The following is a 13,410-nucleotide window of genomic DNA, read 5'->3' on the forward strand; positions in this document are numbered from 1 at the left end:
TTGGTAACAAGTGCGCCTGTAGCTCAAAATGAACACCACTACTGAATATAGAAATAATAAAATGGTTCAGTTTTACCTTAGACACTCTTGGACTCTTGAACAAGAGTTCAGAGTACAAAAGTGGCCATGATACAGTGTCAACTCCTGGACCAAACAATGAAATTTCCCCCCCGTTGCTGCCTTCTTTTAAGAATTGGACATACCCAGAATCTCCGTTTCCTCCTTTTCTTGTTTAGAAACATTAGGACTAGCTCATCATCGCTTGGTGCAGACTTCATTTCTTTCACAGAGGGTTTCTTGAAGACAAATTTTTGCAAAAAATACAACATTTTGGCATGTATATATGTTACACAACAAGTTTGGATCTGAAAAATCCAGAATTTCCTGTCATGTTTTTCCAACAGGCTCCGTGTGTGATGGCCTTCACTTTGTAATTTGTACTACTGATCTATAACTTGATGGCTATGATTTGGCTAAAACATAATTTCAGGAACCACCTGCCTTTAAAAACAACAAAAAAACAAACAAACAAACTCTAGGATGTAATTTAAGGGTCACCAGTTTTACTCCAGTTTCAAATTAAATCATTATTACTCATTGTTTTGTTTTTACAATTGTTACTTTTACAAACACATTTTCATTACATAGGGTTAATCTCAGGTCTACAGGAAAATTGCAAAACATAATGAACTAAATTACCACATTTTCTTTTATGTCACTGTAACTCTGCAGCATGTTTGTCAATAGTGTCACAGTTGTGAAATAATAATTAAGAAAGCCTCTTCAGTTAGTTACCTTAATTATGCATTTGAGTCGCAAGAAACAGTCGATAAAACAATTGCCTTAAACGACCTTTTAACGTTGTACTCGTGAGGACACGCATTGAGTTACAAACAAATATAGAAACATCACAACGAGACAGACACTTTTTTTCCACGAATATCTCGTCTTTCCATTTCTGACCTGTCAGTCGCATGAGTCAAAATAAGAATGAAAAGCCAGAAGAACAACCAGCTGAGCCTGCAAAGTAGAACTTAACAGTCTCTCCCTTTACAGCGCCTGTCGCTCAAACGTGTCTCCAGGGCTTCACGCGCAGTTATTGAGAAGTTTTAAAGGGCCAGGTTATTTGTACCCTCAAAGAAAATTAGTTTCTTGTGGCACATTGTGTGCGATACAGTGAAAGAAATATTGCAGGACTTTTTGCGGGTCTCAGACGTGACAGGACAACATTCTAAGTCGTATTGATTTCGATATGTGTGGTATATAGTTCATGCGTTTATTAGATTCTAAACAAGCACCGTGCATTTGCTATTTTCCTTCTTTTAAATTATCAAGTTAGTTTGTTAAGGAACTAAAACTCAGTCAATGAGTCCAACCTTCACATATGTCCCATTTTTATTAGGAATATGCTTGTTCATAGACACAGCTGGGTTACTCAGTGCTCTTCTTTTAGCAAAGCAGTGGGCTTGATTTTCCTTTTTTTTCCCATTTTGCCGAGCATGTTGGGAAATCAGGAGTAAATCCTCACTAAATAGCAAAGACTTTGTTATTCCCAGCTAATGAGAAAGGACGCTGATCGTGTGCGGTTGTTTTCTTTCCGTCTTAATGGCATCCATGATAAGCCTTGGGTTCACGTCGAGGTCTCCTCCCTGTTTAATGATGTTTGCTTGATATTAACTCCATCATATAGAGGCACAGTGTACGACTCGTGCTAGTTTTTCTCTTTTACTGTACATCCAGTAATGCAAAGCTACGCAGACTTGAAGTTCATCCATAGTTTGAGGGGATTTCCTCAAGTTCATTGGTAATCCACTGGTTGACCTGATTTCTCTAGCAGACCGCTTTGCAAACCACTTCCATTCTGCTCGTGTGCAGTTGTGGATGGCCTGTAGCATGAATACAGAGATTGCAGAATGCCAAGGCGGCCAAATAGGCTTAGTTTGCTGTCGTTATAGCACACCACACACATTTTCCACATGTAATTCAAAGAGTTCATCAAAGGCTGGTTATATTTAAAAAGTACACTCATACATTTTGGTTGTAAACAGTAAAACTCCAAATGGGGAAAATATTCTGGACCACGCAGTTCAACCCACTTTATAATTATATTGAAACAGAGTCGACTCAGATGTTTGATGTGTGGGCGTACCTGAATACATTAGTTGCTAAATACATCTTAAAAAAAAAATACACATAAGCTACACAAGCGTAGCTATTTTTTACAGCGATTTGTACAGCTGCCATGAACATAAGGACGACCCAAACTTTTGTAACACGGATAATTTTAATAATCACTTTATCTAACAGTTATTTCTTCTGTTTATTTAACTTTTCTTTTTTTTTTTTTTTAAATTCAACCAATTCAATGTCGTTTTGTTTTTTCAAAATTGCTCTTCCACGTTTCGTCAATCTGGAGCAACGAAAGTGATCTTTGTAAGAGGCAAACATCCAAAGCTACTTACAGTTTTGCATCTTATAACTAAAATAGAGTGTTAGGATTGTTTTCAGAGAAGTTAGGATGGTGTAAATGTTGAATTTAAAAAAAAAAAGTTTGCTGCTTTATCCAAAATATTATCGCCTCTACCATATCTGCTTAACATGAACATAGTATGCAGTGTTGGGAAGGTTACTTACTACAGATTACATGCCCCAAAATGTATTTTGTAACGTATTCCGTTACGTTACTCAATAAGAGTAACATATTCTGAATACTTTGGATTACTTAATATATTATCATGCTTTTTACAACTACATGAATGTACTATTGCTGTGTGATTTATTGCTATTACTAAATGGATACTCGCCATACCAATACCAACTAGATTTTTAAATCCTAACATAAAATGAGTAACAGTAGGGTGGACATTAGGTAAGGCAGCACTTTTTGCAGCGATCTCATATAGAAAACTATTCCGCACGTATCTAAAACATGTCCGTGGCTCCGAACCATAATAAAGGGACCTCTGGCTAATACGTCGGGTTTGTGTCGGGCTCGTAGCCGAAAACTAGCTTTACTTTGTTGTCTGGGTCAACTTTGCTAGCGAGAGACAGAGAGAGGCGTTGAAAGGCTGCTGCAACGGAGCTTATAGTTTCGGAGGAAAACACGAACACTGTGTACAGTCGAGTCTTAATAGCTTACTTACAACTGGGCTACACTGCCCATGAGGCTACATTCTTTAGGGCTATGCCTGCAACACTCTGCCTTCATATTAAATCATTTTTTGAATAATAATTTTTAAAAATATTTCTTCATGTCATTATGCGGGCCGCAAGTAGAGGTGACATGGGCTGCGAGATTGAGACAAAGAGCCTCTTAATACGTGTTTTGTTTGGGTTTCCACTGGCGTGGAATTACCAAAAATAGAGAGGGTATAGCCTAACATATGAAACAGGAAAAGGCCACCGTGTAATCCATTTATTTCAACAAAGTAACTGTATTCTGAATACCACCTTTTTAAACAGTAACTGTAACGGAATACAGTTACTCATATTTTGTATTTTAAATACGTAACGCCGCTACATGTATTCTGTTACTCCCCAACACTGATAGTAGAACATACTAATATAGAGCATAGTATGTGTGTGATACAAGCTTATTGTCTTTATTCCTGAAGGCATCAAATAAAGATGGGATTCAGTATCCTTTATTTAATTTCTTTTAAGTGGACTTTGACTTGCTGTGTAAAAGTCTTGAGCCACCCCTCATTTCTTTGTATTTTAATTTCCTGTTATTTTTATTGAAGTTTCCTTGAGAAACAGTTGTTTTGACTTTACGAAGGTCTTTTAAAGCTTTACAGATTTATGAATCACTGAAGGATTAAAAAAGGCACCTAACTCAAGGGATAAACCAGTGTCGTGTCGACACATAGCAGACAGCTCATCAAAGAACCAAATGTAAATTGTATCTTTGTATCCAAATGTAAACACTTTGTTACCAACATCTCGTCAAAAACCTCATTATTTGTTCACATTTCTTTAGTTGAATTTCTGAAAAATGCAGTAAGTAGTATTAAAAACAGTAAAAAAAAACAACTAATTTTTTTAACAGCATCATTCATAAAGAACTGCTAGCCATAAACTTGGCTTATTGTATGAAGTATGAGGAAATGTAGGACTAGTATTTGCTTGTTAGAATTTTACAAATTTTGGTTTAGATACTGTATTTCCATGTGTGTTTGTACATATTTGAATAAACTGATATACTCTTTTCCCATTTTCCAAGCAAAATATAAAGAAATTGAGTGTCGCTCAAGAGTTTTGCACAGTACTGTATATGTAAGGAAATCTCTGTATAAAAATTGTTTGAAGGAGAAATAGACTATAAGCCCTTTTGCCATATATGATTACGCTTCCCTGTCTTTAATGTGCATTCACATGTAAATGCAAATACTAATAGTAGGTTAGAATAGGAAGAGATTAACTGAATCCAACAAAATATGTATTGTTGGAATATATTAATATAGAGAATGTCTGTATCTTTGTATATGAAGGATGTACTAAGCACTTAGTGTCTGCTATCTTGCCTCTGAGGATTCGAGTAGTTCCCCTGAGCTAACCTATATGGACCAGATCCAGTCATAAACATTGGCTGTATCATATTCTCTGGAAACCAGGGTCCATTATGAATTCAAAAGACTACAAGTTCTTGATCTTTATTTCTAATAAAACATGATTTGCACAAAGGAAAATAACAAAAATTCTTGTCTACCTGACTTTAGACTTTATAAAACTTATGTCTTCTTGAAATAATGCAGTAACACGTGTTGCAGCAGGCATTGTCTTCTTGTTCTGAACTCTAACAGAGCGCTTCATATCCCCGCTTATACGTCTTCTCTCCAGATAAGGAAACGCTTGATTGTCCTTGTAGAGCAAAACAAACAGTGTCAAACATAAAAGAGTTCAGAAGGTCCCATAAGGCTTGACATTTTCAGTCAAGCAGCAAAAGCCCAAACTGAAAACAGAGCTTCACTCTGAAATTCCATTAAATTTGATATATTTTTAAAGTATTCTTGTGGTAATTTAGTCCTAAAGCAGGACTGAGTGATGGTAGCTCTGCTAAGCTCTCCACAGAGAATGTAGACTAGTTTTATTCTTTCATCTTTATTAATTGTACCTTGTAATTTAAAAGTTGATTTTTCGAGTTACGAATACCCGAGCTTCCTTGCAGCACAATCATTTATGTCATTTGTAAAACCTGCGTGTCATATCAGTTTCAGGTTGTTAAAAAAATTCCTGGAAAAATCACTCACAGCCATGTGGGAACCTTGAAAAGAGTTCTGGGAATAAGGCAATTAGCTCAGCAACTGTAATCACAACCTTGATGAATTTATGAGCAAACTCTAATGAGTAAGATATTGATTTTGTACACTGCAACGCTCTCATTGTGCTGCAGTGTTTTTTCATTTTTTCATTCTGATGCTCACCGTTAAACGCACCGTTTAGCTTCAAATATTTATTTTCAGGTTTCTATCAGTATTTCCAGCCTTGTCATCCCATCGATAAAGCAAAAACAAAAAAAGATTCTACCTGCAGCGTTTGATCTATTTCCATTTCAAAGTATTTTTTTTTTCATACAGAAAACTGTAATTTCCCTTCTTGGAAATCTTGCCTATGGTATATAAAAGACAGGACAATGTGTGTTTTCTTAGCCTTGGAGTGCAGCGCGAGCCTACAATAACAAAGCTCTGTGTGGATAACATGGTCTGTAGGCTAGGCGTAGATCTGCAGTCTCCCGCTGATATGTTCCATTTCCCTCTGTTCTCTTTGTGCCTCTCTTTTATTTTACGAGTGTGCCGTGATATTGCCCGAGCAACATGGGTGGATGACTGATGGTGTCCATTAGTAAACATAGTCCCCTATATGTGCCGTCGGCCTAAAGAGCCAATGTCTTGAACCTCTTTCCCCAATTTTTCTTTTTTTTTGTTTGTTCTCCCTCCTCCTCTCTCCTCTTTTATTTTCCCCATTCCTCTCGACTCTTCCTCTTACCTTTTACCAACCAACCCCCACCCCACCCACCGCCCTCCAATCCCCTGCATCCACTCTATCTTTTTTTTCTTCCCCTGCCTTCGTCTCCATCCATCCTCCTTATGGTTGTTTTTCATAGCTATGGCTCTGCAGTAGAGCGAGGGATGAGACCATTTCTCTTGCTCCTTTAGTGCGCTCACTTTTTTTTTTTTTTTGCGAGACAGAGCGGCCAGAGGATGGGTTGAGAATGTCAAGCATTAGGTTGGGAATAGAGTGCTGTTCAAACAAAGGAATAAGCCACTAATATGACAGATGCTGTGTGTATTGCAGGAGAATATTAGCAAATCTTGTTTAACTCCCGGGGTTGAATACAGTCAACAAACAGAGGGTGGGGTGACGGGAATCTGGCTTCTCCGTAGACGTTTGCAGCTCCCGGTCATGTTTCGGGTGTCAAGGAGTGGCGTAGGATCTAGCATCTTTTAAAACTTTTAATCCCACAAACAGCATGCCTTAATAAATATGGATTTATTTTGGCAAAGATGGGTTTGAGAAAAGGGATCATTTTTTAAACCCCCCTGCATCACACACTTAACACAGTTGCTTTACTGTACACTGGGAAGAAATGGTAATTTCAAAATGAGCTTTTCTGTAATTAGTACAGAAAGATAATTGCGGCGGATGTGCAATTAGCATTATGTAAAGTGTTTTTCCCCAGACTTAGGGGCCAATCAGTTTACCCCTCGTACATTCTCTGCTCTGCCGATGACACGGGAGATGCTCAGTGCTGAACATAAGAGAACTTCCTCTCCTTTCCACTCGCAGTGAATGCGGATTCACAGAATGAATCAGTTGGGGTCACATGCTCGCTGGAAAAAGGGGGTTGAGGAAGTTTTTGCGTCTCCTTTTCATCTGCCTGTGTACATGAATGGAGAAGAGGGAAATCACTGTCATACCAGCCGTTACAGCACAAAGCCTCCTGATTGCATTCTGGACTCTGCCATGCTTTTTTCTTTTTTTTTCTTTTCCTACAGGGAAACCAAATGTTCTTGCACAGCGTGACTGACTCATTGCCTGATTGCCCTCCACACCCCCCCACACCCCATATTTTTTAAATCCAGCTCCATCCTTTTCTTCATTCCTGCCTCTCAGTTTGCATTCAGATGGAAGTGGTTGCTATTTAAACAATCTCATAATTCTACCGTAACACGTGATTTTTTTATTTTATTTTTATTTTAGGTCTCATCAGACATCAGAACAGCTCCGTTACCAGCATTTTCCATTTATTGGACACCAATAAAGATGGCAGGTAAATAACTTGTATTCAGACTCTTTTGAGTCCTGTTTTTGTTTTCATGTTCTGGCCAGTGCTGCCCATTCTAGTGAGTCCAGAAACCTGCACTCATATGCGTATGAAGTGTCAGCCTTATAATGCTAACCCCACCCCACCCCCAAGCTAGAACCATATTCTATTAATACTTTGTTGATTACGCAGGCAAAGTTTTGCATAATAAAGATCCACTGATTCAGGTTTTGAAGGCTACCAGTGATGTTTTTATACTGAAATAGTTTTTCCTTGTTGGGTTCTGCTCTTGCCAGGGTGAATGGGCTTTTTGTCGCATTATTTCATTGCTAAGAAATCTAATACTACAAAAAAAAATATTATGTCGTCATCCAGCACTCTGCAGAAGTCTTCAGCCACCCCTTATTTCTTTATATATTGCTTCCAAGGAGCCAGACTTCAATGTAATTTGTTTAAAGTGACCTTGTGCAATATTTCTTCAGGCTTTCTGAAGAGCTATTAAACAGAAACTTGATATATTGGAATGGTGTGTGGTGTCTCCCTGCGACCTCCCCTGTACACTTAATGATGGGTTTTCACACCTCACGATTTATCAGTAAAGTCGTGGTTTGACTACCATTGCAATACTTTCTGGGTTTTTCCAAAAGAAGCTGCCTAGGCAGCGACTACAGTGACTAACTTCTAATGCAAACCCAGTTATCTTGTTCTATAAACAGGCCTGAAATATAACAGAAACCACTCAGTTCTGAAAAATATTTCAAGGCTTATTCATAAAGACTTCAGAAATAGGACAAATTCAGCAAAGACCTGATACAGGATGTGAGTGATGTATCTGGCCCTTCAACTGATCCAAAAGGCCATTCTTAAGGATGGGAAACAGGGTATGCCAGTTTACACAAGAACGGGACTGAAGATCCATTGCAACAGGTCTAACGGAGTGATGACTCTTGTCAATAGGTGTTGGGGATCTTGTCAAAATGTATGAAATTATGACCATGGAAAAGCATGGTTAGAGTTCGATACACCTTGTAAGACAATCTGGAAAGCATCTGATTCCCTATGGCTGCCAACACACTGCCAAAGCAGTAATACCATACCTGGATAGAAACACTATCAGTCATGGATTGGCCTCCCCCAGAACCCGGACCACTGCATTCTTGGAGCGGTGTGGGATCATCTAGCAGCCAAGATCCAAAGAAGAGCTTTGAATGTCCTTCAAGAAGTCTGGGGAAATAGTAATTTCTTGTAATTACAGAAAGGACAAGAAAGCTGCATAAGAGAGCTAAAGTTAAGTGCTGAATTTAAATCGTTTGTTACATTTTATCTTTTTTTCCTGACAAATGATCGCCTGTCTTTGAACATTGTTCTCTCCAAATTGATTGGTGACAAAAGCCAGTCATTAATTTACCGGCCACTAGCAGTCAAATGAAACTGTAACACAAAACACGAAATAACAACCACAAAAAAAAAATACTGTTGAAGAAGTTCCTTTAAGTTCCGGCAGACTGAATCGGAGAGTTTTAGGAAATATTATCATGTCAGATACCCTCAAGAGAAATTCTGCTAATGCAGCAGAGTGAAACCAAAACAACATGAAATATGATAAAGAAGATCCATAACACTGGATTAAAACTATAGGTTGTCACTCGCATTTATTCTGTCTTGCATTACTCGTGCTATAAAATAAATGGGTGTTCACATCAATATGAATATGGATTACACTCATTAGTTCCACCTTAACTTGTGGAGCAGTGAAGTCTCATCAGTCTGAGTCGAATGCGCGCATCTCATTCCCTGGAACTCCTACACCTATTTATTCTCCAGCAAGCCTCAAAAAGTATTTCTTCTCCTTATTTGCATTGTTCAATCTTCAAGTCTCAGCAGGCTCACTTGTTGCTCCGCTTTCCAATCTCCCGGCCTTCCTTGCATCTACACAGACGAACTAAGTTGCTGTCAGGATCGGCGTCTGACGGCGGCCAGCTTTAAAGGGAATGGCATCCGTTTTGCTGCCAGGGAAGATATGTAAATTTTTCTAGTGGCTTGCAGAAAAACGGAGTCCATGATATGCAATGAGCCTGTCCCCCTTCATGCTTTTTCTCCACAGCCATCCACACCCTCACATCCTCACTTTCCCACAACATGCTTGAAGTTAAAACAAAATCGATACTTCTTAAGCTAACTGGGGATATTCTTCCGGAAAGCAAGCTGGCCCAAGCATAGTAAACTGAAAGTGCTATAAAACATATGGCCGCATCGAGGACGAACTGCTTGTGCAGCGATTTTCTGGCAGAGCGCTATATGCCCACTTATGCATTCCTGCGATTGGATGCAAACCATTATTCAAGCCCTCCTGCCCACCCCCTCCCAGCCACAGTCCCTTCCTTCCCCGGCTCTGCCTCCATCCATCCACTCCATCCAAAGCACCGCCTCGCACTTAAACAAACACATTACTAAGCTGAAATATCTGCAAGTGTCGCTCATTTCTATCCAGCCATTGTCTCAGCCTGTCAGCATGTGGATTCGGTGAGCTGGCTATCTTGATGCAGGACGTGTCCTGATGCCCATTTGAATAAAGCAGGTGAAGGCTTTGCGCTTGTGTGCTACATCACCAGTCCTCCCCTCCCCGTGTGGCTCTGTGGCTCACATGCCTGAGTGTCAAGCTTGATTTAGTCGCCGTTTTATAATAAATGCAAATTTGCTGGTATACCTGACGCTTGCACGTTGCCGGGGACTTTGATCGAGATTAGCATGCACACTACAGGCTCTTTATCGTGCACAAAGCAGGGGGAAAAAAGCTCTTGGCTTTGTCCCAAATGACACTTAGCGAAATGTTATCCCATTCTTAATCCACTTGATTGGAATTGCTAATTATCTTTAATGCAGATTCACAGATAATTGTTCTCTCATTTATACTGTGAGCTAATCTCATTTTTGTGTCACCAGTAATTGCTTCATGCAACCTGTTTTTTTTTTTCTTCCTTTTTTTCCTTTAAAGTTTAGAATCTGCTCTGATGTGCATGAAGGAACCTGTCAGTGGTAGAGATGTCGCTGATTATCACCACAGTTTGTACTTAATACTAATATTAATTCTGTATAAATATTGCTACTGCGAGTTACGCAGCAGGCTAACGTCGTGGAATATCTTTGCATGCAGCATTTCCAATATTTCGGTCACACCTCAAGTTTATATATCTGCAGTCTCACAGATTCATATTGCATTATAGGGGGGTAAATTATTCCCCCACACTTTGTTCATTAAGGTAGATTCTTGCCTTCCTCACGATTATTTCAACCCAAACCTTCCTGAGCACCACACACAAGTGCAACCCACTGTGCCAGCTGGCAAGCAGTTGGCAGCCCAGTGCAGGATTAACTGGTACCAGTATGCTGGCCTATAAATAGAGTCTACCAACTGCTTCAGGAAATGAACCATGATGGAGCCTCCCAAAGGCCCATGAACAGGTTGTGCTTTTTATCCCCTCCCCTCTGTCAGGATTCATCAGTGCATGTGTGTGAGTTACCAATATTTTTACTGTCTTTCTCAGGGAAACCTAGCAAAGCACCTGCTCTCAAGATCAGGTCTGCATCTGCCCTCAGTGATTGGGGGCAAAGCCGGTTTTCCTCACACCAAATTCTATTTATTTCTTTATTTTTTAGAGGCGTCATTGTGTGCAGCTCGACAATGCAGAGAGATCATTGCTTTTCTCCAGCACTTACCCCTAGCATTGATCCTCTGTAGTGGAACAAGCTATTTGCTTTGTATGTTTGCCTGCACGTCCGCTTTTGATGGACTCCTAGGATTGATCCTGGCCATGCAGTCATTATCTCCATTCAGTTTAGTGCTGGTTTACGTAAAACCTGAGGAAGGAAGACACCAGCGGTGAAGAATGGCCATAGAAAAAAGATCTAAATGCTGTAGGATAATAGGTGGCATGAGAGATTTTGACTGCACTGTGTGCTGCTTTATGTTTTGTGCAGTTTAAACTGCGATAGGGTAAAAGGAAAGAGAAGTGCTCAGCTCAGAGCAGAACATCCTTGATCGCAAAATGTATTGTTGGTTCAATGCAGTCGGTTTGTGTTACTGACTGGTTGTGCATCTGATCAAAAAGTTTAGTATTTGTTTCTTTTGTGCAAACTTTGAATCCCTGCCACAGGAAATGAGACTGAAATGTGACTCAGTGGGCCTCAGGTGCTTGTGAATGCTGTGCTGATGACATGTTATGTGGATCATGATGAAATCAACTTATTATATTGGGCAAAAAAACCAATATTGGGATAAATACTAAAATGCTTCCTGATTTTGTACCCTCTGCAGTTTGACAGTGGATGAAATCAAGGCTAAAGTGGTGCTTGTCCACGATGAGCAGCGTGTTCTCTCTGAGGGTGAAGCACTGGTAAGTTCATCTTTATTCATAGTTTATGCTACAACTCTGCAGGTAATATTTTTTAATGATTATTTGATGCTGGATGGGGAAACAGCCCAGTGCTACACCTGTGTAACTAAAAGTTTCTTGGTCGTCCACATCGTGTGCGGCTCTCCAAAGTTCCCTTCAACTGCCATTTCCTAATGACAGCTGGAAGCTTTTTGATATCTTTTTATAGCCTAGCCCAATCCTGGAAGCCTCAATTAGCTTTGCAGTTTCTTAGAGAAGCCCGTGGTTGTTGAGTGCTAACACAAGAGTTGAAGAGTGTGGAGGATTTATCAGCTCTGAATTGTCACCAGCTGATGATTCCCTTAATTAAGGCCAAATAAGTTAATGAGGGTCTGAGGCTTTTTATGTGAAACTGTTACCTTGGAATCTTTTGCCTAGTCTCACACCAAAGTATGCCACATTTATTGTTGGCAATAAAATTTTGTATTTTCAAAAATAAACTAGCTGGGTTTTTTTTTGCTTTGTACCCGTTCTTTCTTTGTTGGAAAATAAAGCTTTTCTAACATGTATGACGTTTTAAAAGAAGTATCCTTTAACCTAAATACTAACTAAAACATTTTGTTGTCTAATCTGATTAAACAGTGAGTGAAAATGATGATAATAATAATAATAATGATAATAATATACAGGAAATTAACCCAAGTCTCATCAGAGCAGCTTTTATGACTTGTGCCACTGCCATCCAACCTCCTAATGCAGTCTTTGTTGGCTTTTCTGTGTGCACCGGGGTTGTCACAACACTGGAATTTCACACTCAATAGTGGCACCCAGGAGTATAATTTTTCATAGAAGTTAAGACATTAAAAAGCATCTTTTTTTGTATTCAGCTACAGTCCTGTTTATGTGTCTGGTGACTTCTCACCGTACTTCTTCTGCTGATCAAACAGCCTTTTCTCAGCTTCAGTCAGGGACTTTAAGAGAAGTGTAATAATTTTCAAACACAAATAACTTTGTAATGCTGTGAAATTCACTTTATTGATTCTGCAGATGGGAGGAATTGATTACATTTGCTGCTTAGCTCCCAGTAGCAGTAGCAGTAGTAGTACCTACTACCTTAATAACAACAGATGACTTAATGTGCCAAGGTGTGCGGTGGCCAGGTTAATGTTTATGATAATGTTTTAATACTTTAGTGTTGTTGAAACAGGAAATTCCTCATAAAGATGAGGGTGTCAGTTTGTTTCAAGCAGTGTTCAGCTGCTAGTGAGGGGAGGGGCTGTGAGCTGTCTGTATGCAGGGTGCTGAGGTTGTGTGTCAGCTAGAGGCAAACACGGCACTGTTCAATATTGTTGCAAATGAGTATCCATTTGCAACAATATGTTGCAAATGGATACTTTTTTGTAACAATTAGTATCTGAGAGTGCAGGTAGACAGTCACAGGACATCTACGTAAGCCCCACCCTCTCATTTTATGATAAAACTAATGAGTACTTCACCGCATGGCAGGTGGGTTGAAACTTATGCACCTACTGGAGTTGTTTTTTATTCTTTGATATATTTATTATTGATTTATTGATTGATTTATTTTAATTTGGAGGAAAAAGTAACAGTGTGTTAAAAGTAATGTTTGAGGAAATGCTAACTGATCTAATCTAATTGATTTCTGTTATTATGATTGGTTTTAACATGCTTTATGCTACTTTCATTCATTTTTCAAGAAGTTATTTTAAAAAAAGTGGAAGTTATTGCATTTTAATTAGTAAACTTAAGTGG

General features: G+C 39.1%; 1 protein-coding gene across 1 annotated transcript in view; it reads left to right on the plus strand.

Moving 5' to 3' along the window:
* LOC147335852 (glucosidase 2 subunit beta-like) overlaps nucleotides 1-13,410 on the plus strand; it is a 177,559-nt gene that overhangs the window by 14,510 nt on the left and 149,639 nt on the right. The window contains exons 7-8 of the mRNA XM_086282813.1: nucleotides 7,201-7,270; nucleotides 11,580-11,658. Coding sequence (XP_086138939.1) covers nucleotides 7,201-7,270; nucleotides 11,580-11,658 — 149 coding nt within the window. The remainder of the gene's footprint in view (nucleotides 1-7,200; nucleotides 7,271-11,579; nucleotides 11,659-13,410) is intronic.

Source organism: Aulonocara sp. 'chitande type north' Nkhata Bay, linkage group LG3, assembly GCF_057382095.1.
Source record: "Aulonocara sp. 'chitande type north' Nkhata Bay isolate Kocher_YH1m ecotype deep benthic linkage group LG3, A_spYH_male_GT1.1, whole genome shotgun sequence".
NCBI lineage: Eukaryota > Metazoa > Chordata > Actinopteri > Cichliformes > Cichlidae > Aulonocara > Aulonocara sp. 'chitande type north' Nkhata Bay.